This window comes from Zalophus californianus, chromosome 9 (assembly GCF_009762305.2).
Source record: "Zalophus californianus isolate mZalCal1 chromosome 9, mZalCal1.pri.v2, whole genome shotgun sequence".
NCBI classification, from domain to species: Eukaryota; Metazoa; Chordata; class Mammalia; order Carnivora; family Otariidae; genus Zalophus; species Zalophus californianus.
In genome coordinates, this window is record NC_045603.1 from 4,946,154 (window position 1) to 4,969,324 (window position 23,171).

General features: G+C 62.1%; 1 protein-coding gene across 4 annotated transcripts in view; it reads right to left on the reverse strand.

Moving 5' to 3' along the window:
* Positions 1-874: 874 nt before the first annotated feature.
* Positions 875-23,171, reverse strand: part of PRR5 (proline rich 5) — a 51,376-nt gene continuing 29,079 nt past the window's right edge. For 3 of the 4 annotated variants that reach the window (XM_027595001.2, XM_027594999.2, XM_027594998.2), the window contains 7 exons: positions 18,651-18,731; positions 13,563-13,611; positions 12,380-12,437; positions 7,613-7,704; positions 7,040-7,180; positions 3,517-3,652; positions 875-1,869 (listed from right to left, as the gene is read on the reverse strand). In XM_027595001.2, the coding sequence (XP_027450802.1) occupies positions 1,394-1,869; positions 3,517-3,652; positions 7,040-7,180; positions 7,613-7,704; positions 12,380-12,437; positions 13,563-13,611; positions 18,651-18,731 (1,033 nt within the window). In that variant the 3' untranslated portion in view covers positions 875-1,393. Of the gene's footprint in view, positions 1,870-1,953; positions 2,178-3,516; positions 3,653-7,039; positions 7,181-7,612; positions 7,705-12,379; positions 12,438-13,562; positions 13,612-18,650; positions 18,732-23,171 lie in introns of all 4 variants that reach the window. The other variant, XR_004819327.1, reaches the window with a different exon arrangement.

The following is a 23,171-nucleotide window of genomic DNA, read 5'->3' on the forward strand; positions in this document are numbered from 1 at the left end:
TGGGAGCCACGGAGAGTCGTTCAGGGATCTCAGCCCCCTCAGCTCAGCCGAACGGCCGCTCTCCTTGGTTCTCAGGCCAGGGACAAGCTTCTGGCCCAATTCCCAGCCCCCAGGCCCGGTTCCCCGGAGGCTGGGGTCACTCACTCTTGTTCTCCCAGCTGCCTAGCCTGCACCCTACCTGGGGCCCCCCGCCTGTTCCTGGAGCACCCTCCAAGGGCTGGGTGGCCACGGAGCTCGTTAGGTCAGTACACTCCCATCTCACAAATGACAAGACCGAGCTCCGTGCGGTTCTGGCCCCTCACCGCACGCGTGCGTCGTGAACTGAATCCTAGTGGACAGAAGCTCGTGCATGCAGGCGGCTCCTCCCGCCCATCCCCATGGGCTGGTGGTCCCTGTGATTTGGCAGCAGGTGAGGCATCAGCCTTCCCTCCCTGACCACCTGACTCACAGAACTCCCCAGCCCCCTTCCGTCAGGCCTGCTCCCTGGGCACTCCCTCCCCACCTCCAACAGAAAATTAACTCCAGGCGAAGTGAGCACTCGGAATGGGGTCAGAGGGTTGGCTTCCAACCCGGTGTAAAAAACATCCCCCACCCAGCCCAGGAGGAACCTCACATGCCCTTCACCCCTGCTGGCCACGCTGACCCCTGACCCTTTGAGCGAGCCCCTTACCCGCCATGGTCCCAGCCACTCCTGAGAGGCTACTCAGCTTTCCAGCTCTTCGTTCTGGGGCCCCTGGGCCCCACCGTCAGGACAGGACAGAGAAACCAGACGCTAGGAGCCTGCCCGCCCTGGGAGCGGGGGGGGGAGAGACCCCAGCGAGGCGAGGGGCAACCCGAGGGTGAGCACTAGGGAAGGATGTCTGGGGCCTGGCGTCGCAGACACAAGCTCGGGATCGGGGCAGACAGCTTTATTCCATCCCTTTCCCGCCCCCCAGCTGCCCTGGGCAGAGTGAGGACAGGCTGCAAGGAGGGCCTGGAACAGGGTCAGACAGGAGGTCACGCCATGGCCTGAGGTGAGTGGGAAGGGGGAAGGCGGATGTGCTACCGACCCCCATCGCCCTGGGGATCGTTCCGGAGGCCTGGCTGAGCCACAGGATTCAGTCTCCGTGGGTGTGGACGCTGACGGGCTGTGGCAGGCCGCGGGTGGGTGGCCAGGTCTGTTCGGTGCCCACAGGGCTGACCGGTGCGCCTGGTGACCCGCGCGGGGCGGTGGAGTGGCCAACACCCAGAACGGAGCAGGGCCGGGGGCTCGGGTGGTGACACTTTTTCCCTCCAAGACTCAGGAACGGCAAGGTGGCCAGGGCCCACAGCCGACCACACGGGACAGAGTAAAAAAACTCTTGCACACACGCACCCCACAGGCACACACACGGTCAGTAGAAACTCGAGGCTGTCACACGATGCTCTGCCGACCCCCGGCCCCCTCAAACTCCGATGTGCCTGAGCCCCGGGCCCGGCCAAAGTCAATGAAGATCCCTTCCGAATCTGAGTCCACGGACTCCAAGATCTGGTCCACCAGGTTCTCTGGACTGGAAGAGGGTGGGGAGGGGCGGGCAGCACCTGGGCCAGGCTCGGGGGGCTGGGTGGGGGGATAGAGTCTGCTGGGGCATAGCCCCGACTGTGGGCCCGCAGACGGTCTGAAGGCCCCAGGGGGAGCCTGGCCAGGTGTGTCGGAGAAGCCCTGGGGCTCGGGACAGGATGTCATCTCCGAGACCGAGTGCCTGCGGATGCCGGGGCCGCCGGGTGCTGCTCCCTCGGCCTCGTGCTCTGCCACGGGGTTCAGCAGTGGGGTGTTGTAGCTCTTGGAGCGCACCACCGGGTTCTTGGCCAGGACGTCCCCCGAGCGGGAGCGGCGCAGGAAGTGCTTCTCTGCAGAGACAGACAGACAAGGTGTCGGGCACGGGGGGCCAGGGGCCACCAGGGGGGAGGGGGCCACTTGGCAAACCCAGGCACCTGTGTGGTCCAGGCCCTTCCTGAGGCCAGAGGCTAGCCGGCAGCCACTGTGTGCTTAGCTCCGCACAAAGGGCGGCCACGGGGAAAAGCCCGATTGGTGCAGATCCTCAGCCCAGCCCCCTCATGCCCCTGCACGTGAGGAAGAGGGCTCTGACATTGGGTCTGTCCCTGTGTGTCTTCTTCCTTCCTTCCTCCGTCCCAGCCTCACTCTGGATGGTCAGGAGCTGGGGGAGGGGGAGGCTCAATCAGCTGCTTGGTTCAAATGCGCACGTGCCTCAGTTTCCCCACCTATGGAAAGTTAAACCACCCGCGGCACTTCCTGGAGTCCCAGTGTGCGTGGAGAGGGCGAACCCGTGTAGGTGGACCACAGGTCAGGTGGTGGTTAAGTGTCAGGGCGGGGGCAGGATGACACAGGGTCTTTTCACGTGAGGTGGTCAGGGCTGGGGTTTTATTCGGAGTGTGGCGGGTGCCCGGGGGCGGGGGGGGGGGGCGCGGGGGGCAGAAGAGGATGGCTTCGGGCTGATCTCAGGCTCCCACTCAGGGCCCTGCAGTTCCACCGAGTGACCACCATGTGGCAGGGCTGAGCCCGGTGAGCAGCTCAGGGGCCTTTCCAGGGCAAGAGACAGAGCACCCCCCCTCTCCGGCAAGCAGAGGCCTGGAGTCCAGAGACACACGGAGTCGGGGCGGGGGGGAAGCAGGGGCTCTCCTCCAGCTGCTGGGGCCTGCCTGGTAGCTGGGCTTTACACCAGCAGGTAGGTGGGCACTCCCAAGTGGCCCTTGTGCCTCTGGGCCCCCCCAGTCCAGGATGGTCTTTGTGCACCTCTCCCCAGGCCTGGTTCCTCCTCCTTCAGCTCACCTGTCACTTCCAGTCTGGACTTCCCCCACATGGCCCTCATATCACCTGGGTATGGGTCCCCGTGGAGACTCATCTGGGGATTGTTTACATTGGTCTGCCTTCCCTGGCCCTGAGAGCCCATGCGGGTGGGCCTTGGTCTCTGCTGATCCCCCACGGCCAAGAACGGGGGCAGGCACACAGCAGGTGCTCGGTTTACAGAGGCGAATGAACCAATGGGCTGTCTGTTAAAGAAGCAACGTGGCGGGCTTCTGCCAGGCAGGCCAGGCAGCCCCAGGACGCCCACCTCCCCCTTCCCCTCCCCTGTGAGTCCCCACACAAGCTAGGTTTCTTGGGCTCCGGGCTTTTGCATGTGCTGTGCCCTCCGCTGGCCACCTCCCGCCTTTCAGGACTGAACACAGATGGGACCTCACCAGGAACACAGCAGCCTCTGCGGGGCTCTCGGGGAAGTCATCACATCACCATATACGGTGTCAGCCTGACAGGTCCCCTTCACTTCTTGAAGGAGGGACCCTGGGCCCCGCGTGCCCTGGGCCCAGCACACAGCAGGGCTGGGGGATGCTCAGGACAGTCTCATGCATGACCGAAAAGCAAATCCCCAGTGGGATCTGGTTGTGGCCATCTATTCACTGGGAGGCCTGGACCCTGGGCAGAGGTGGATGGGGCCTGAGGTTACCCAGCTCCCCGCTCAAGACCCGGTCAAGCCCTACCCAGGATGCAGGAATGTGTGAAGGGGCCCTCGCCGGAGTAGAGGCCGTAGGTGCCGAGGTAGGGCGACACCACCTTCTGGATCAGCGTCTCCAGGCGCAAGTAGTCCTTGGTCACGCCCCGGGACTCGTGCACCCCCTGCAAGAGAGGGAGGGAGGCAGGTGGTCACTAGATAGCCTGTTCCTTGCCGCCCTGGCCCAGCCAGGCTGAGCTCGACTGTCACCACTGAAGGCCTCCCCTGGGGACCCCTGCCCTCACTCCTCATCCCATGGAGTGCTACAGGCAGAAAAGGCTGCCCCCCAGGGCCAGCCAGGCCCTGCCCACCTTCTCCTCCCTGACGCCCCTCGTCCAGAGCTCTGAGGAGATCTCTACCTCTTCTGGTTCCATTAGAGCCAAAGCCTGAGGAAGGCAGCCGCCCACAGGACAGCCTTGGTCTGGCTGACGGCGGGGGGGGCAAGCTCTGTGCCCCCAGCACCCCCAGCAGAGGCCTGGCACACAGTAGGCCCTTAGTGAGCACGAAGAAACGGGAAGACATTCCTCCTCGAGGGGCCGCCAGCTGCTCACAGCACAAGATACTCTTAGAACGTTACATGACAGCTCTGGACAGCGCCAGAGCCCCCGGCAACGCCGCCCACGAGAAACCCACTTCAACTGGAAAAACACACACAGACTAAAAGCAAAGGGTTGAGGGGTGCCTGGGTGGCGTAGTCAGTTAAGGGGCCGACTCCTGATTTCGGCTCAGGTCATGATCTCAGGGTCGTGGGATCGAGCCCCACCTCGGGCTCCCGGCGTACGGAGTCGGCTTAGAATTCTCTCTCTCCCTTTGCCCCTCCCTCCCTCCCTCCAATCAATCAATCAATCAATGCAAAGGGTTGAGAGAGCTATGCCATGCTGACGCCAGTCACAGGAAAGCTGGAGCAGCTAGGTTAATTTCAAGGTTAATTTCAGACGGGGCGGACTTTAGCCATAGGGGGCCAAAAAGGTCACTATGTAACAATACAGAGGTCTATCCTCTGGGAGGACGTAACAACCCCTAACATGCCGGCACCTAAAAACAGAGCACCAGACCACGGGAGGCAAAACCACTAGAAGCTTGGGAGAGATCGTTAATCCACTAGGGGAGACAGACCAGCAGGCAGAAAACCGGGAAGGACACACCGCGCTTTACCACTACCATCAACCGACGGGACCTAATCGCCATCAGACTGCCTCCCCCCACGACAGCGGAACACACGTTCCGCAGCTCACGGGGCGCGCCTGCCAAGTCAGACCATGTTCTGGGCCATAAAACGCACCTTCACAGATTGGAAAGGACAGAAATCATACAGCGCCTGCTCTCAGGCCACAGCGGCGTGAAACCAGGAATTGGGAACAGGAAGGTAACTGGGAGATCCCCAAATATGTGGAGAGCAAACAACTCACTTCTAAATAACCCGTGGATCAAAGAGGAAATCTTTTTTCTATTTTTTTTTTAAGGATTTTATTTATTTACTTGACAGAAAGAGAGAGCATAAGCAGGGTGAGCAGCAGGACAGAGGCAGAGGGACAAGCAGACTCCCCGCTGAGCAGGGAGCCCGACGCGGGGCTCAACCCCAGGACCCTGAGATCATGACCTGAGCCGAAGGCAGACTTAACCAACTGAGCCACCCAGGTGCCCCCGAAGAGGAAATCTTAACAAATATCTTAAAATGTTTTGAAGAAATGAAAACGAAAACAGATCCACATCGATGGGATGCACTGAAGCAGTGCTTTGAGGGAAACTGTAGCATCGAACGGATATATTAGTAAAGGGAAAGCCCGCAAGTCAATAACCTAAGCTTCTACCTCAGGAAACTAGAAAAAGAAGAGAGAACGAAGTCCAAAGAAAGCACAAGAGAAATAATAAGAGCAGAACTCAATGAGACTGAAACAGGAAATCCTTAGAGAAAAATCGATGCAACCAAAAGCCGGCTCCTTGAAAAGCCCAGTAACATCACTAAGCCTCCAGCCAGGGTGACTACCAAAGAGACGACACTAATTCCTAACGTCAGGAACGAAAACCCCACATTCCCTGGAACTACCTCCACCCCCAGCAACAGCGCAACAGATGAGCAAGGTGCTTCCGCTCAGCAGGGCGTTCGTGACCTTCACGTTGTTTCATTCCCCAGACTTGTAAAGGATGTCTGTCTCTGCTCCCCGCTGCACAGTGAGAGAATGGGGGCCCAGAGGCTGCATTACTGGTGAACACTCAGAGGCACAGCTGCTCCCCCAGCTTCCCTGGGAGAGGAATGGTCACTCTGCCCGCGAAGCACGGGGTACACGGTAGGCCCTCGGCACATGCTAACCAGCAGCTGTGACTTCAGATCCACCTGGGACTCGAAAACAGTGGGGACAAGCTCACTCAAAGTGCCGGCCAGGTGGGGAGTGGGGCTACAGCAGAGGGGCAGGAGGGCAAGTCTTGGGGGCACAGGGGCCAAGCGGAGGAAGCTGCGTGAGGCAGAGAGGCCACCAGGGGGCAGCACCGCCCCAGTCTGGCCACCCACCTCAGGGCTTTCATGGGATCACAGTGGGGCCTCCTTGGCTCTAAATCCCAGTCCGGCCACTGTGGGCTCCCAGAAGCACACAGAAGGCTTTACGTCATTTCTCCCCACTGTCCTTGAACCTGCCCTGCAGGCAGAAGTTTCAATCCGTCACAGAGGTGAGGAAAGAGGCTGAGAGACACAAAGTCCTTCGAGGTCCCCTGCTTCAACCCAGCCAGGTCTAGCTAAAATCCTTCCAAATCCCAGCAGCAGGCCCGGCACCCTGCTTGGCTGCCAGGACGACCACCAGCTCATGCCCAGTGCAGTCCCTCGACCCTCAGACCTCCACATTCATCAGGCCCTTCCTTGCTCCGGGGATATTCACTGGCTGCCCTGGACCCTAGGACCAAACTCGCAGACCCTAATTTAGGATACCCACGTGCATGGGGGGATGCAGAACAATGAACAGGACCTCGGGGCGGTCAGATGTGGGTGAGCCCCGGCCTCGTTAGCTCTGGGCAGACGAGGGCTCATTTCCCACCCGTAAATGGGGCGGTGACGGGATGCAGTAGTTTGCAAAAGGCCCTGTTTGCGGTAAAGGCTGTTGGTGGCCCATCAGATCCCCCGCTGTCTTGGGCAGGCCACTCATCCCCAGCTTGCGGCTGCCCCCTTCCCAAAGCTGCTCTGGCCGGTAAGAGCCATCCGCACCAGAGACATCTGGAACCATTGCGGGGGGTGACCAACAGCCCCTGCCCACGAGGGACAACTCTGGGCCCCTTCACACTCCTGGGCTCCCCATGGGATGAGGCTGAGGCCCACTTCTCGTTAAATCCCATCTTCCCCCAACACCTTCTGGGCTTGTTCTGCTTCCCTCTCTCCTTCCGGGTTTCTCCTGAGAGTCTCTCCATCGACAAGTCACATGGAACCAGATCCTCGCCTCAGGCTCTGCCTCTGGGGAGCCCAGCCTTGTGACCAGGGATGCTCCTGCCACAGGAGTGCGCAGTGGCCCCCTCGGGGCCCCACGCACCTGCAGCACCAGCAGCATCTGCACGATGGCAGGGGGCACGCGGGCGTGGGTGCGGGCCAGCGCATCCTCCAGCTTCACGCTCAGGGTGATGGCGTTCCGGAAGTGCAGCAGGGCCAGCTGGCGCACGGACGGCTCCTTGCCCTGCAGACACAGAAGGCCACGCCCCGCCCCGCTGCCGTCACGCGAAACCCCCGCTTCCCTCCACATCAGACGATCTGGGACCAGATCCCGGGTATATGGCCTCACACACAGACCATCGGGCCCCCTTCCGCCCCGTCCTCCTCCCTGGATGACCCCTGTCCCAAGGAGAGGCCCCAGTCAGCTTCCTCAGGCAAGGAAAGGGTTACTGTCACAAACCGAGCCCGTGTGTGCTGGGCAGGGCCTACTATGTGCTGCCCAGGGCTTTATAGGGCCTGTAGGAGGGAACTGTCCTTAGTTTCAAATTGTGGGTGGGAAAGCGGTTCTGAGAGGTCCGGGGACGAGCCTATCCCCAGGGCGGGGGCAGCGTGCAGCAAGGCTGGGACGGGCGGTCGCCTGGGCCCCAGGAGTCCCACGGCTGCAGGGGCCGTTCACCTGCACCGGGTAGAAAATGGCCTGCAGTGTGGGCAGCACGTCACTGAAGAAAAAGTCCCACGTCTCCGCCAGTGAGTCCAGCAGCTTCTGTCCTGTGGGCACAGACAGCCATCACTGCTCACCAGCCCCCAGGCCGGAGTCCTCTCTCCCGTCTGCAGGAAGACATGGGAGCTGAGGGCTGGGCTCCGGGCCCTGGAGGCGCCCCCCTGACCCCAGGTTGATAGCACGCAGCACTTAGCAGCTCTGTGGTCGGGGGTCCATGGTGTAGTCTCCCTGTGCCTCAGCTCCGCCACTAATAAAACAGGACAGTGCGAGGGCCGACCTCCCAGGGCTGCGGGGCTGAAACGAGCGGAGACGGGGTCCAGGGCAGAGGACGAGCTCGTAAGCACTGGCTGCTGGTTCCCACTCCTTCATCCCACACCAGACCCGCACAGGAACGCCCCCCGTGCCTGAGGGCAGTTGCCGCACACGCCCGTCTCCTCCAATTCCCGTCGTGACAGCCCCCCCCGGCCACCAGCAGGCGGGGAACCTGTCCACCCCTGCAGGCGTTTGCAGAGCACCTTCACTGGGCACTGGGGACCCAGTGGAGCCTCCAAGATCCCCAGACCCATCCCAGGACAGGGAAGCAGGACCCTGAATGGCAACTATAAGCACAATCATCGTCCCATTGAAGGGGTGACCTCAGTGGGCAGACCGAGAAACAGAGCCTCTGAGAGGTTCAGGTCCTTTTCCTCCAGGGCCCTGGTCCCTGCCACCCTGGGCTGCCTGGGGTGGGATCTGGGGAGCCAGGGAGGCCACGTCCAAGAACAGCATGTCCCAGGTAGGGAAGGGAAGCAGAAAAAACGGAGAGGATCAGGCCAAGAGGGCTTCCTGGAGGAGGTGCTCCCCAAGCTGATTTAGGACGCTGGGTTCGCCAGGTTGATGGACATCCTCAGTGCGGAATCCACACAAGTAGATGTGTGAAAAGCAGCCATTTGGTCAAGCTCTGGGTTATTTCTGCCAGCCCTGCAGAAGGAGCATGCCATCCTCAGGATGGGCAGCCCCTGAGGGATGAGGACAGATGAGGTGTCCCCGAGCCGGGTCGGGGCTCCCCCAGGAAATGCAAAGTGCTGAACCTTCAGCCCTTCTGCCTGGAATGAAAGCTGCTGTGTCTGGGATAAGCAGGCCCCAGGACGTGTCGCCCAAGGCCTCTGCTGCTCGGTGGGACCCCCGACCTGGAAGTCAGACTAAGGACTGGTGGGGAAAACCTGGGTGTGCTCGGGGTCTCTGGGTGAGGAGGGTGAAGTGCCACATGCTGGCCGGCGTCCCAGACTATACTGCCCGGGTGAGACTGCCTCGAGGCTTCCATGGGAACCACGGAGCCGGACAAAGGCCTTCACCTCTTCTTACTTCCATGGGCTCTGGGCCCCACACTTTCCCTGCCCATTAAGGCCCAAGTCTGTGTAGGTTCGGGGGCTCTGGGAGGGGAGCCTGCTGGGGGCGTCCCCAGGAAGCCCATCCAGCCCAGCGGGCGGCCAGGGTGCTGTGGCCTCTGAGCGTGGCCAATCGGCCGGCACTGGGGCTCTCTGCCCGGCAGCCAGCTCCCGACCCTCCCTGGGGGCCCACACCTAGCTCTGCAGAACCCAGGATGGGTGGGTGCCGCCGCCCGCGGGCCTCGGCCTGTACAAAGGTCCCTTCAGGTCCCCACCGTCCCTGGTAAGAAGAAAGGCGGCTCAGTTCCCTGGGCTGGCCGTGGGGTGGCTCTGGGCACGGGCCAGGCAGGCGTCCGCAGGCTGCTCTCCAGCCCACGGGGCGGAAATGCTGTGGAAAGCAGATGTTGTAAAACACCGCCTCGAGGCCCCATCAGAACTGCACGCTGACCGAGAGGCCAGGAAGCACGGCCGCGCCCACCGGCCAAGTTCTCTGCTGGGGCCCGTGGTCTGGGGCTGCAGGCGAGGTGGGTGGCAGGGCTGTCGGGGGTGACAGCGTCAGGACCCCCGGGGAGTCCGGCAACCAGAGCCTCAGGGTGATCCTCCGTAAGATGGGTGTGAACACCCTCGTGCGCACGGGGCGGAAGGCTGCCACGTAGCAAGTGCTCACGAAGTGTCGGCTGGGGGCATGGCCACCGGCAGAAGCTCAGCAGAACCCAGGTTCTCCCCTGGTGGGCGGGTCCGTCTTCCTCTTTCTGTCCTGCTGAGGGCCCGGGAGACCGGAGCGCACCAGGCTGATCTTGGCTCGGGTCTCAACCCCGTGATGACCACAGGGCGGTGGAAAAGGCCACAGCAGGAGCTCCGAGGAGGAGAGCTGGCCAGGAGGACGGCCTGGTGGAGTCAGGCCCCCGGGCCAGTGTGTCAAGGCCACTGGGGAGTTTGGCCGGATGGCCTGTAACAGCCTGGGATTCCTGCTGGACAAGAGAGGGCTGAGCCCAGGGCCTGGAGCCTGCAGGAGCCCCTGAGCTCCTCCCTGGAGTCCTCGGGTCTCTGGCCGCTGAGGAGTCATCCTGGCGGCAGCCGGAGCCCACTCCTGTAAGCCAGGCCTGGAGACCACGGAACCACAGCCTTAGGCGTGGTCCGGGAGGGAGACTCCATGTCAAGGCTGTCCCTCCGGGCCTCCTGTTTCCAGGAATCGCTGTGCTTGGGAGCTGATGTCCAAGGCCTGGCTGGAGGCTGGAGGCTGGAGGGAGGGACGGGCGGCAAGGTCCTGGGGCTGGCCTACATGAGGCCACCCACTACCCTCCAGCAGAGGCACAGGTGAGGACGTGGCTGGCCACAGGGAGCAGTCTCAAGGAAGAGCTGCCCTGGGAGCCAAACCGGGGCAGGAGGTGGATGGGAAGGCTCCAAAGGCCACCCCTCAGGGTGTGGCATCAGCGACTGTCCCCCTGGCATGGACTGATGGGGGCCGAACGGGGCCGAACGTCTTCCCGGACAGACCACATTCTGAGGCCTGACTCAAGGACCACTGCTTCCATGGAGTCCTCCCTGACTGCCAAGACGGAACTAACCCTTCCTTCCCCGGGGCTTCCTTTCACCCTGACGTTCATCACCCTGAACTGTCACTGTCTGGTCCACGTCTGTGTCCCCAACTGGACTGTCAGCCCCTGCTAGGCAGGGCTGGATCTGCTCCATCTCCAGGCCCCCCGAGGCTAGCTGGGGCCTGACCCAGAGTGAGCACACGGGTGGAGCCCATCCAACCCCACGGTTCTAAGATTGGGACACTGAGGCTGAGGTCTGTGGCTGGATGGGAACTGGAGGCCAGGGCCCATGGCCCCCAGACTGGGGCTCCGTGCCTGTCCCCGAGGCCTGGGGAGGCTGGACGGGGCTGGCACTCCCCACTGGGTGGCCTGGCAGACACGGCCGCTGCAGGCAGGGCTCGACTAAGCTGCACAAAGCTGCTCTTCTCTGAAGCTCCCAGCTCCCCTGGGCTGGAGCCGGTGGGAGGCAGAGGCACTGCTGGAATGTGCCGAGTAAGGAGAGGGGCGTGGGAGGGCATCTCCGCCAGGTGCCAGATCCTCACCGCCCTGACTGCTGGACTCCGTTGCCGCCTCCTCCAGGAAGTTAGCCTCGACCCCTGGCAGTCTGTGCCTCTCCCTCCCCTTGACTGTGCTTCTGGTGGCCCTTCCCAGGCTCCTGCCTCAGAGCTTCCCCCCCGACAGAAGCGGGAGACACAGAAAGAGCAGGGGACACGCAGCTGAGTTCATCCAGAGCACACTAGGCCACTGGCCTCAGTGTCCTCTTCTGGGAAATGGGCTAACACCCCTTCTTTGTAGGATCAGAGGAAGGATCGAAGGAAGAACCGAAGGGGCAGTGGAACCAGGCTGCCACACAGTGTCGTGTGGCCCTGGTGCCTCAGTTTCCCTGTATGTGCAGTGGCTGCAGTGATGTCTCTTGTGCAGGGTTGCTGGGAGAGCCCTGAGTAAGGAGCCGGAGAACACTCAGGACGGTCTAGCAGAGAGTAAGCAAGTGCCCAGGGCCTGGTGCATAGGAGACGCTCAACCAATGTTCACGGAGCCAGAACTCAGCACAGGGCCTGGCACAAAGCAGGCCTTAGCAAAGGCACTGTGGTTTGAGCTGGGCCCTCCCGTAATTTGAGCTTTCTCTCTGCCGATTCACTCCTACAAGGAGACAACATTTTGGCTGCTGCTCCCTGGCGCTGGAACTCGTGGGCCTCCGGAAGGGCCAAGGGCGTGGGCGCTGGGGCCAGGCTGGCCCGGGCTCGAACGCACCCCCACCCTCTACTCACAGTGTGGCTGCAGACAAATCGCCTGCCATCATTACGCTGCTCCCAGCTACAAAATGGGCACAGGGACCTGAAGGCCTCATGGGTGGGTAGGAGCATTAAAAGAGAAAACCCGTCTAGGAGGTCCAGCACCAGGCTCAGGCCCCAAAGTCCTTCCAGCCAGGGGGCAGCCCCTGGCTCCCACCTCCTCCTTCAGGAACATCAGGGCAACAATAGGTCCTCAAAGGTCCTGTCCGGGGTTCTCCCAAGATGCTGAGATGGGGTGCCCTGGCACGAGAAGGCCCCAGGAGCAGTGAGGGGAAGCAGGGCCTTTTCCCTGATTTCTCAGCCCTCTCGGGCCCCAGCAAGCTGCAGGGTGGGGGTGGGGGAGCAGATGCTCTCCCGACTAAGGTCCCTTCCTGGGGTAAGATCTTGGCCTTGCTGCCCCTGCTGCCCTCCCACCCGGAGCCCTGGGGACACAGGCAAGGCTGGGAGGGCCACACGTCCCAGCAGGGACACCGGCATGCGGCGCGTCCCCACACTCGGTCCCAGCTGCGGGGTCGCCACACTCACCCTCATAGAAGCGGATCTTGTCCCGCAGGATCACCATGCCTTTCGTCAGCAGCTGGTTCTGAAAAGCACACACAGGCAAGCCGTTACTGCTGCGGGGGTGCCCGGGCCGGCAAGGCCCCCGGGAGTCCCTCCCAAGCCGGCAGCCGAGGCCCGGGGCAGGGGCTCTTACCCATGCCCCCCTCCACCCCCCAGCCTGTTCCCGGTAGAGCTTGAACCTCAGCTCGCCCTGGGAGGAGAGCGACGGCCCCTCGGAGACAAGCCGAGTAGGGCAGGTGGCCGCCTTCGCAGCCCCCGATGGAGGAAGGCCTTTCAAGCAAGAGGGGCCCCCTGCCTCAAGTCCTGGCGTGTGAACCTTGACGCCCCAAGCGCGGGGGTCATGCTGTCACGCTGCCCCAGGCGTCTGGGCTGAGAATGACACCTGGTGGTCTCAGCACCGCCACCAGCAGCCAAAAGGTAGAAGCGTCCCAGCGTCCCCCACGGGTGGACAGACACAGCGGGTGTCTCTGGACAGTGGAATTTCACATGGTTGCAAAAAAGGAGCGAAGCGCGGACTGACCCAGGAATTAGCGGTGTCAGGACACTGAAGGCCCCCGAACCGTGCACTTTAAACCGTGCACGTGAGTTCCGCCAACCCCAACCCCGCGTGAGGGGAGGCCGCTCCGCCGGCCAGGTGGGCCCTTGCTCGAAGCCCAGCCCCGCTGCTGCTCCCCACCCTTCCTTCCTGGCCGTGTGCCCCGGGCCTGTGGTTCCGTGTGTGCGTGGACTCTTCAGGCTTGCTGGCCCGAGGAGGTGTGACAAATGCAAAGGCAGGCACAGAGCGGCCTCTCAATGCTGACGCCAGGCCAACGGCGTCACCGTGTGGCTCAGGGCGCTGGGGTCGTGCAGTGACGTACACGTGGACGTCTGGGAGCCCACCCTATATTCCAGGAGGTGAACGGCCCTGAACAAAGCCAGCCCTGCGTCCTGCCACGTGCCGGGGTTCGCGCAGCGCGAAGACTTCACCCGCATCGTTATCATTAACCTGCACAACGGCCACGCTGGCTAGACGGGGAAACTGAGTCACGGTGGTGTGGCAGTCCTTGGAACCTAGCGCTCCGTGTTCCCATGGAGAGTAGGTGACCCCTGTCCTTTCTGGCCAGCTCAGAAAGCAACCCCAGCCCGCTCAAGAGCACAGACCACCCACCTGCAGGTACTCGGTGAAGAAGGACCCCAGCTCTGTCTTCAGCAGCTGCCTGTGGACGGGAGGAGACAGGACAGTGAGGGACAGCAGGGCTCAGAGACCACGCAGTGCTGACGGGGGGGGGGGTCACCGGTGCAGCTGGGAGGCCGACCCGCTCAGCCCGGGGCGAAGGGTGGGCACAGCCCCGTCAGCCCCGTCCCAGCAGGGGGCCGGGGGCAGGGAGGGGGCGGGGTGGGCCTCGGGCCCCCGTCCTGTTCAGCTGTGGCTCTGTCGGCCCCCACCACCATTTCACACAAGCAGAAGTGGAAGGCTCCCCACAGCGAGAGTGAGGGCCACAGGCATCTGTCACGTTCTCAGGGAGACACCGGCAGTGCTGGGCCTCTAACCCTCCGCTCCCCCCCCACCCCACCCCGAGCAGGGAGCACGGCTCCCGAGGGCATCTTCACGGCCCTCCTGTACTCCGTCAACCGAGCAGCAGGTGCTCATTCCGCTTCCCTTCTACAAGCGAGGCAAGGAAGGCTCAGAGAGGTCCAGTGACTTGTCCAAGGCCACACAGGACACAGCAAGTCAGGGTCTGAACCCCGTCCTTTGTACTCAGGTTGACAGCTCCTTGCACCGCACACCTCTGGGGGCCGAGAGAAGGGTGGGCGTCCTGGTCCAGACCGGAGACACTTGGGCACTGTCAACGTTCGGCCCAACACTTGACCTCCCCCGCTCTCACCTCGGTCAGCCTTGGAGCTGTGTGTGTGTGTGCGCGCGTGCATGCGTGCACACTTGGGGAGCACTGAACTCACCACCCCCATACCCGCGAAGAGGGTGCTCTGGTCCTCAAAGGCCTTTTAAGGGTGGCTACGCTCTACCTTCCTGGTGCTGAAAGCGGGCATCCCAGGACCGGCTGTCCCCACGGGGGATGGGGGCCTGGGGGCGAAGTGAAGCAGAGAGAGGGCAGGCGGGTTGTGTGGGGTGACCAGCACCCCAGGAGCTGAGCGGCAGGCATCCCTGGAACCCAGGGCTTCGGGCAGGATCTGGAAGGTGCAGAGAAGGTGGGGCGGGGACACGAAGAGGGCCACGTTTCCTGAGCAGCTCTCAGGGGCCACGGCCACGCCAGGCCAGTCACAGACTTGAAGCTCACGACAGCCTGACAGGTGGTCCTGGTGTCCCTGGATGGGATGAGTGAGGACCCTGAGGGTCAGAGCACCTTCGGCTGTCTGGTGGCAGCCCCGACCGGGGCCCTGTCCCCAACCCCTGGCCGGCAGCTTCTCTTAGCACAGGACCAATCCCACGTCACCACCCGACGCCATCCCCGTGTAACTGTGAGGTTAACGGGGGCGACACTCACCAGGCTGAGCTCCACCTGGGACAGCGAGGGGGTGTGAAGCCAGCGGCCCCCTGTGGTCAGCCCCTGCCACAGTCCCTCCGCCTTCTGCTCCCAATCATCTGCGCCTCCAAGGACCAAACATGACCTCAGCTCCTGTGTGACCCCATGTCCAAGCTCAGTGTCTATCTCAGGGTCACCACATGCATGACACAAGGGGCCACTCTGGGCAAGGCCAGAGAGCAAAAGGCAAGGAGGGAGGGTCTTCTCTTAGGCCAAGGCTGAGTCTGGGTGAGTCCCCTCAGCCCGTGAGGGGCCAGAGAGCCAGCCCCAACGCCGCCAGTCCACTGTGTGATGCTGGGCAAGTCCCCTCCACTGCCTGAGCTCCAGCACCCTCATCTGGGGTCTGAGACATGCCAGAAGGTGGAGGAGGAGGGTCTGGGGTGTCAAGTGAGACCATGGCTTACACTTGGTATATACAGCAGGTGCTCAGTAAAGCCCTCCTCACCTTCTCCCTGGTCCGTAGTCAGTGACAATGAGTATGAACATGAATGAATGAATGAATGAATGAATGACTGTCTCCCTCAGGGCCTAGCAGACCCTCTGCCCCATTGCTGGCTGCCCGGGGGCTCCCCTTACCTCCTAACATTTCCTCTTAACTCACTACATGAGCCCCTGAGCAAGGGCGAGGGGCATGGCCAGCCAAGCATCCCCCAATTTGTGCTGTGCCCACCGGCTCTCCCAGCTGCCGATGAGGGGAACCATGCTCATTCCACAGATGTGGAGACTGAGGCCCTGGGGGGCGAGTGGTGAGGTCCCTGTGGGGCCTGCTGGTTAGCTTACTCCCATATCCTCAGTGGAGCCTCCAGGCCAGCCTATGCACCCCGGGACACCACCTGGGGAAGGCACTGCAAGGGGAACAGCCCGGGTGTCATCTGAGGGGAGAAGGACAGCCACAGAAAGGGGGTGGGGGGGCAGAGACCGAGGCCAGGGCCACCCTGTCCAGATGGGCCTGCTGGCTCCTGGGCGCCACAGGGCCAGTGGGACATCGGGCTGGAGCTGGGGCACGGCCAGATAATCTGCATCCCAGCCAGAGTCCAGGAGGCAGGAGAAGGGGCCTCTCAGGGGCAGAGCAGGTGGCCGAGCTCCTGCCGATAAGCTTCCAGATGATTCTCCTGGCCCGAGGCAGACACCCTGGCAGCAGCTGCAGGGTCAAGACAGGCCCGAGAACATAGAGCAGCCTGGACCACTGGGCACGGGGCAAGAGGCCTTTCACAGCTGAGCACAACTAGGGCATCCTGGGGCCTGATTCTGTTTAAGAAGGTGGGGTGCATGAGGAGTCCTTCAGGGGCAATGACATCTGAAACGGGGTAAAGAGGTGTCCTCTGCAACCCAGAGTGACTTAGTCTCTATCTGGGAAAACTACTATGCCAAGTGTGTCTGTTTTGGGGCCTTAGGAGAAGGTGGTCGAGAGAGAGGCGAGACCAGCAGCCCGGACGTCATCAAAATCAAACCTTCATGCTTCGGAGAACACTGCCAGAAACGCCAAGAGACAACCCACGGATGGTAGAGCAGCTGTGCAAATCAGAACCTGGTAAGGGTCTAGATCCAGAATATATGAAAAACTCCCGCGACTCAACAAGGAAGAGGTAAGTCATCCCATTTAAAAATGGGCCAAGTAGACATTTCCCCGAAGATGACATACAGATGGCCAATGAGCCCGTGAAAAGATGTTCCTGTCATAGTCATCAGGGAACTGCCAACCCCAACCACGAGACGGCACTCACACCCACAGTGCTGTCAGATACAAAACCCCAAGAGTAGCAAGTGCCAGTAAGAAGCTGGCGGAACTGGCCGCTCAGACGCAGCTAGTGGGAAGGGAGGCTGGGGCAGCTGTTGTGCACACCCCAGGTGTGGCCCCAGGAGAAACCACATATACACACGCCCGCACAAAGCCCTGCACTGCACGTTCAGGGCCGTACGCGTTACAGCCCCGGGGGGGGGGGGGCGGCGGCCCAGACGTCTAGCAGCAGGTGAACGGATACACGGAATGTGGTTTCCCTAGCGTGGAATATTATTTGGCCACGAGAAGGAATGAAGTGAGGGCACAGGCTCCAAAGCAGATGACCCTTGAAGGTGTCACGGATGCAGCCGGACACCGAAGGCCACGGGCATGTCGGCTGATGACATGTATGAGAAACGTCCAGAAGAGGCAAATCATACAGAGACAGACACCTGATTGGCATTTGTCAAGGGCTGGGGGAGGAGGGATGGGGAGTGACTGTTAATGGGGACGGGCTTTTATGGGGGGGGGGGAGTGGGTGAGAATGTTCCAGAATCAAATAGCGGTGAAGACTGCACAACTCTGTGATTATGCCAAAAATCACCGAACCCGTATGTTTTAAGACTGGATTATATGTCCTTGTATACACATATGTATATAAAAATGGGAAAGAAAGGGTGATGGCCAGACATCAGGATCCTGTGACTACTCACCTCCCTGGACTTAGCCTTGCCTGAGCCCAGCCGAGGAGCACCCCCAACCGCCCGTCTCACCACCCGGCCCCGAGAACCGAGGGGAACATTAGAGTGACAGCGCCATCAATGGCTCCTGTCACCGGGCTCTCTCGTGGGATCAAGGCTAATCCAGTGATGGATTCACGCATAATTATGGGTATCACACATAATTAAAGTCACTCGATTTAACGTGGCCAAGTGATAGAAAAGAGGGGGCGGGGGCCGGGCAGGGGGCTGTCCCGAGGGACCCACAAGGCCTGGGGTCAGGAACCCAAGTCCCAGCTCCACTGACCAGCCCTGTGAGCACACGTAGCATGTGACCTCTGCCTCAGTTCTTTAACCTGTAAAATGGGAGCCCGAGAAAAGCAGGGCCCCCTGGGCGGGTGACACATAGGGGGCCCAGGAGAGGCAACGAGCTCCTGCTGTGACTTCAGCTGCCCCTCTCCCTCCCTGGGCCTCAGTCTACCTGTCGGTAAGGCCCCTCTCAGCTCTGCCACACTGGGCTGGGGAGCCCTGTAGGAAAATGATCCCTGTCTCCATCATCTAGTCTCACCCTGAGCTGATGAGCGAGGCTGCCTACTTTTCCCAGATACTGACACAGGGACAGGGTAGCATGGGCCAGGGCGGGAAGGCAACAGCACAGAGGTAGGAAATGCCTTCTTGAGGCAGCTGTGTGACCCCGGGCAAGTGTCCTGACCTCTCTGAGCTTCAGCCCCCTCCACTGCAAAGCAGGACTAACGGGGCTGGCCCTGCAGATTCCCTCCGAATGACAGATGGCACCCGGCTCACAGTGGCAGCTTGGAGGGGCTGGTCTGTCCTGGGCTCCCTCACCAGTGCTCACTGCTTGGCCATCCACAGGAAATGAGGGGCGTTCGGCCGGGCCGTAACTGCCTTTCCGGGAACGACACTCCCGTCATTAGGCAGGTGGGTCCTTCCTCTTTAACAGAATAATATCCTTCATGATGTTCAACACCAGCGGGGAATGTGGGCGTTATCTCAAGCCCTTGTCCAAGTCCTACCCTGCTTCCCCCGAGGAGAAAGTGCTCAGGATGGGTGGGGGTGAAGGCCCACCAGGCCCGAGAGCCACATGAGCAGGGCCCGCAGTCAAGGTCCACGCGTGGCCCTGTGGTCACTGCCCGCTGCGGCTGTAAGGGCGGCATCTCAGGTGCGGCTGGGGGAGCAGGGCCTGGCTGTACCTCCGCCCTGACACAGCCTTCCCTGCCAGTCTCGGGCCCAGGACAGGACACGTGGCCACTCACCGGACGCCCTCGTTGAGGCTGAAGAGTTCCTGGTCAGGCAGCCCCTTGCGCTGGAAGACGGCGATGACCCCGTTGTGGATGCTGCAGGCGGGAGAAAGAAGAGTGTCATCGAGGCCCCGCCACCCCTCTCTGGAGCAGCCCACCCTGCTCGGCTGGAGGAACAGAAGTGGGCCTGGTCAGGGGCGCCGGGGTGGCTCAGTCGTTAAGCGTCTGCCTTCGGCTCAGGTCACGGTCCCGGGGCCCTGGGACCGAGCCCCGTGTCGGGCTCGCTGCTCAGTGGGAAGCCTGCTTCTCCCTCTCCCCAACTTGTGTTCCCTCTCTCGCTGTGTTTCTCTCTGTCAAATAAATAAATAAAATCTTAAAAAAAAAAAAAGAAGGGGGTCTGGTCAGAAGCAGGTGCCCGTCTTTTCTCTTGTAAGGCAGGCCCTGGAGAGCAGGGGTTGGCTGTCCTCATGAACCCTGTCCATACCAGAGCCTCAGCTCCCATCCTGACCCCAAGATCCTGCACCCCTAGCCCCAGCCTCCCCCAAGCCTGAGTCACCTCTCCAGGATGTCTTCTGCGGCCTGCATGCACTCTGCTCCCCTTCCCTTGTTCCTGAACCCTCTTTCCCCAAGGATACCTTCGATCACCTGTCGCACCCTGTAACATATCCCAACCCGACACCTACCAGGGGCTTCCGGGTGCCCCTGAGCCAGCCCCTCCTGACCCCTGGTGTCCCTGAGCACTGAATGCCTGTGTTATGGGCCCCACTGGGGAAGCGGCCTCCAGCCACAGGGCTTTTGCATGTGCCCTTTCTGCTGGTTGGTCCTCTCCTACTACTTCCACTATCTGCTCCCTTTAGATCACATGTTGTTGCCAGCTTTTACAGACTGGTCACTGTGTAACCACGTATTTCTGTGTGATTTGATTAAATTGTTTCTATCACTGTCTATAAACCCCAAGAGCATGGAGCCCCAAGCAAAATTCATCCTTGACTCTCCCTCACCCTCCAAAGCCAAAGCTCCTGAAGTCAGACCCATTTCTACCTCCTGGAGCTCCGCTGCACCCCTCCCCTCCCTTCTAGCCAGGGCCCCTCCTTGTATGCCTGGACCTGATTACACCAGCCCCGCCGTCACTTCCCCGACCAGGGTCTTGTGAGGCATCCACTGCCCTGCAGATATAGCCCAAGGCCCGGACATGGCATTCGAGGCTTGTCAGGAATGGCCCCTCCCTGCATGCCGGGGCATCCTACACTCGAGTCTCGGAGTTGCTGGACGGGCCAGAGGCTACCACACCTCTGGGTCTCTGCACCCACTGCCCCTTCTGTCGGCCCGGACCTTCCCTTCCCTGAATACGAGGTAAGCATACTGAAGACTGAGCTCAGAAGCCACTTCCTCCAAGAAGCCCTCCTGACCCCCTCCCTTCCCCAGGAAGACTCCTATCCTGGCACTTTGCTGATTTACTTTCCTATTAGCACCCCACCCTCGCTCAGCCACACACTCCTGAGGGCGAGAACCGGGTCTGGGTGGCTCCACCGCCCTCCGTCTAGGCCCCGGTCACTGCTCTAAAGCTCACAGACCTGCTGCCGTGATTCTCAGCGTGGAGGGGACAGCTGGACACACGCTGCCGTTCACATCGCAGACCAGGTAGCAGCCACCAAGCTCCTGGTGCCCTTGTCCGTTGGCATTAGCTCCATGCTTCCCAGGAATGCAGACTGGCCCCCCACTTCGCAGATGGGGATACAGAGGCTCACAGAAGCCACGTCCCCCTGGGAGGGCACAGAGCTCCTCACCCAACAGCTGCCCCCCGTCCCCATGCAGCCGGGTCTGGGCAGGGCTCGCGCAGGGCCCTGCGCCCCCGGGGGGGGCATGAGCCGTGCGGGGCCACATCCAAAGTCCACGGCTGGTCCCCGCCAGGACCGAGGCCGAGACCAGCTCCACCGGGAATTACCAGCCTCTCAACAAGTGCTGGCCGAGACCGCGTGGGACACCGGTCACTTGACCTGGGGCGCCCGACCGCTCCGGGCCTGGCATCAGAATGCCACTGGCTTGCGTGTCCAAGACACATGTCCTCCAACTTGTTTCCCCCAACCCTGGGCCGCTGTGAGGATGAAATGCCTGGCCAGAGCCTCGCTCACCCCCGTTGGAAGTCCCTGGTGGACCCAGCCCCACCACTGTGTCCCCGGAAGGCTGCTCCCCATCTACAGCTAGAAGAGAGAAAAATCGGCCAGGAAGCCTAACGGTCGCTGGGACCCCAGCGGTCCTCCAGTGCTGCCACGCTGGAACCCGCTCCCGGCCCAGAGGGGGCTGCTGGGGGGCCGGAGGCGCACGGCAGTCCTGCGCACCGCCCTGGGACCCGGGGGCCCAGCTGCTCCTGAGGCGCAGAGAGGACCAAGGACCCCGAGGCGGGGAGGAAGCCAGCGCAGGCCGAGCCCGGGGCAGCCTCTTGTGCTCGTCACACACACCTGCTCCTAGCAGCCTCTCCCGGGCCTTCCTCCTCTTCCTGTCAGCCTTCTGGAGGGACCCCAGCCCAGGGGTGACCCTGCACGCAGTGGCTCTGGACGGTGAGGCCGGCTCTCTGAATGCTGTCCCTCCCCCTGTAGGCTCGCCCTCCACCTGCCCCGTGGACCTCAAACCCTCCTCCAATCCCCCCAGGTCGGGTCCCTCCTCCCTCACACTGGTGTTGTGGGAAAAAAATTGACCTCAGTGGTCTTTTAGGGGAGAGGAGGTCCATCTGCTTGACTCTTCTGCCCCCGTCCCTGACCCCCAGGCTCAGGCTGGTGCTGCACCCAGCGCATCAGCCAGTGAGGGAGTTTATCACCCCCCGCTTTGAGTCTCTCAACACCTGTATCTGAGCAGCCCCCGGCCCAGCCCAGGGGGTCACCCTGAGACCCGCCGTTCCCTCTCCGCCCACTGTGAACGCTGGCCACCTGGGCTTCGGCTTCCCCATCCACACCATGGATTCGGAACTCCAGCGCCCAAAGGAGACCGTGCCTGGGCAGTGGCGTGCCCCGCGGGGGACACTTGCTGGGGCATCTTCGGCAGTGACTCTGAGGACAGGTGTGTCCCCAGAAGCTCCCACCACAGCTCAACCATCCGCTCTGTGGTTTTCTCAGTCTCTCCCTTCTAACCACCACACGGGGGGCCTGTCACACCCCAGGCTATGGAAGGAAACGAGGAGGGTCTGGCGAGCCAAGGGACTGCCCAGACTCACACGAGCGTGACACCCAGCAGAGCCAGCGAGCCCGGCCCCCAGTCCTCCTACCCCGGTGCGCCGGCTTGGAAACCGCCTCCCGCGCTGCCCCAAGCCGGACGGGCCCTCCTCCTTCCATTCCTCTGCAGCTAGGGGCTGAGGTTCCCTTTCTAGCCCAAGTCCAAGCTGGGCAAACAAACAAAAAAAACCTTGCTGCGAGCCACTTGGGGAGAGGAAGGGTGGGGAACAAGAAGCCCTCATGTGACTTATCTTCCCTCCAAAATAGAAGTGAAACCCCAGCCACCCCGGTCTGTGGCCTCCTGACCAGAGGTGGGCAGGCCCAGTGCGGGCACCGGCAGATGCTCCTGTGCAAACCACAGGCAGCCTCCAAGGGCACTTCCGGGTGAGACCCGTGGCCGCCCCCCACTGGGCAGTCCTTTGTGGAGCCTGTCCCCCTCCCCAGTGCAGGACAGGAGGGCAGGGCCGAGTCCCAGCATCTCTTGCCTGGGCCCTGGGTGGGCCTGGGGTGACGGGGCAGAAGGTGCTAGAGCCCTGGTGAGGCTCCCGGGTGCCCCTGCAGAGTGCATGGCCCAGGAAGGGGGTGGGGCAGAGCCAAACTGGGAGAGGGAGGGCTGACTGTAGGGCTCCTGGGGCCACCTGCCTGCGGCCACCCTGGTTTGGGCTGGAGCCCACGTGGGGCTGCGGGCTGAAGGGGACCCCATGTGAGGGCCTCTCAGTGTCGCCCCCACCTGCCCATACAGGAAGCCCCAGCAGAGAGCGAATGGCCGGTCTCTGGTCGGTTAGCTGATACACCTCCGAGGACCCCTGGAGAGAGTGAGGCCCCTGGCAGGGACCTGGAGGCAGAGCCCGGCCTTTCTCTGGTGCCTACCTCGATCTGGACATGGCCTCCAGAGGCCTCGGAGGACACTAGGTGACCCCAGAAGGCCGATCCAGACCCTGAGCAGGGTGGGCACCTCCTTGGGTGCCCTCCCACTGGTGTCCAGGCCTGGTGTGTCTCATCGGCCCCCGGCCTGCAGTCCGTGGCAAGGGATGGTCAAGTGAACGAGGAAGGGCAGAGGAGCTGGGCTCCACTGGGTCCCGCACAGGCCCCCGAGGCCCCTCCTCCTGCTGGCTGCCAGCCAAGGCTCTAGTCCTCCCTCTCCCCTGTCTATCCAAGGGTGACTGAATGGAGCCCCAGTGTCTTCCTTGGTACCTGGGGGTCATGCCGAGCCCCGAGAGATTAAGAGGGGGGGCCACCTGGCTCTGCGCAAGCTGCCCCGGGAGCAGGGCCCGCTGGCTTCCTCTTCACATCCAGGTGAAAGGTACAGGAGGTAGGCAACCTGGAAGCC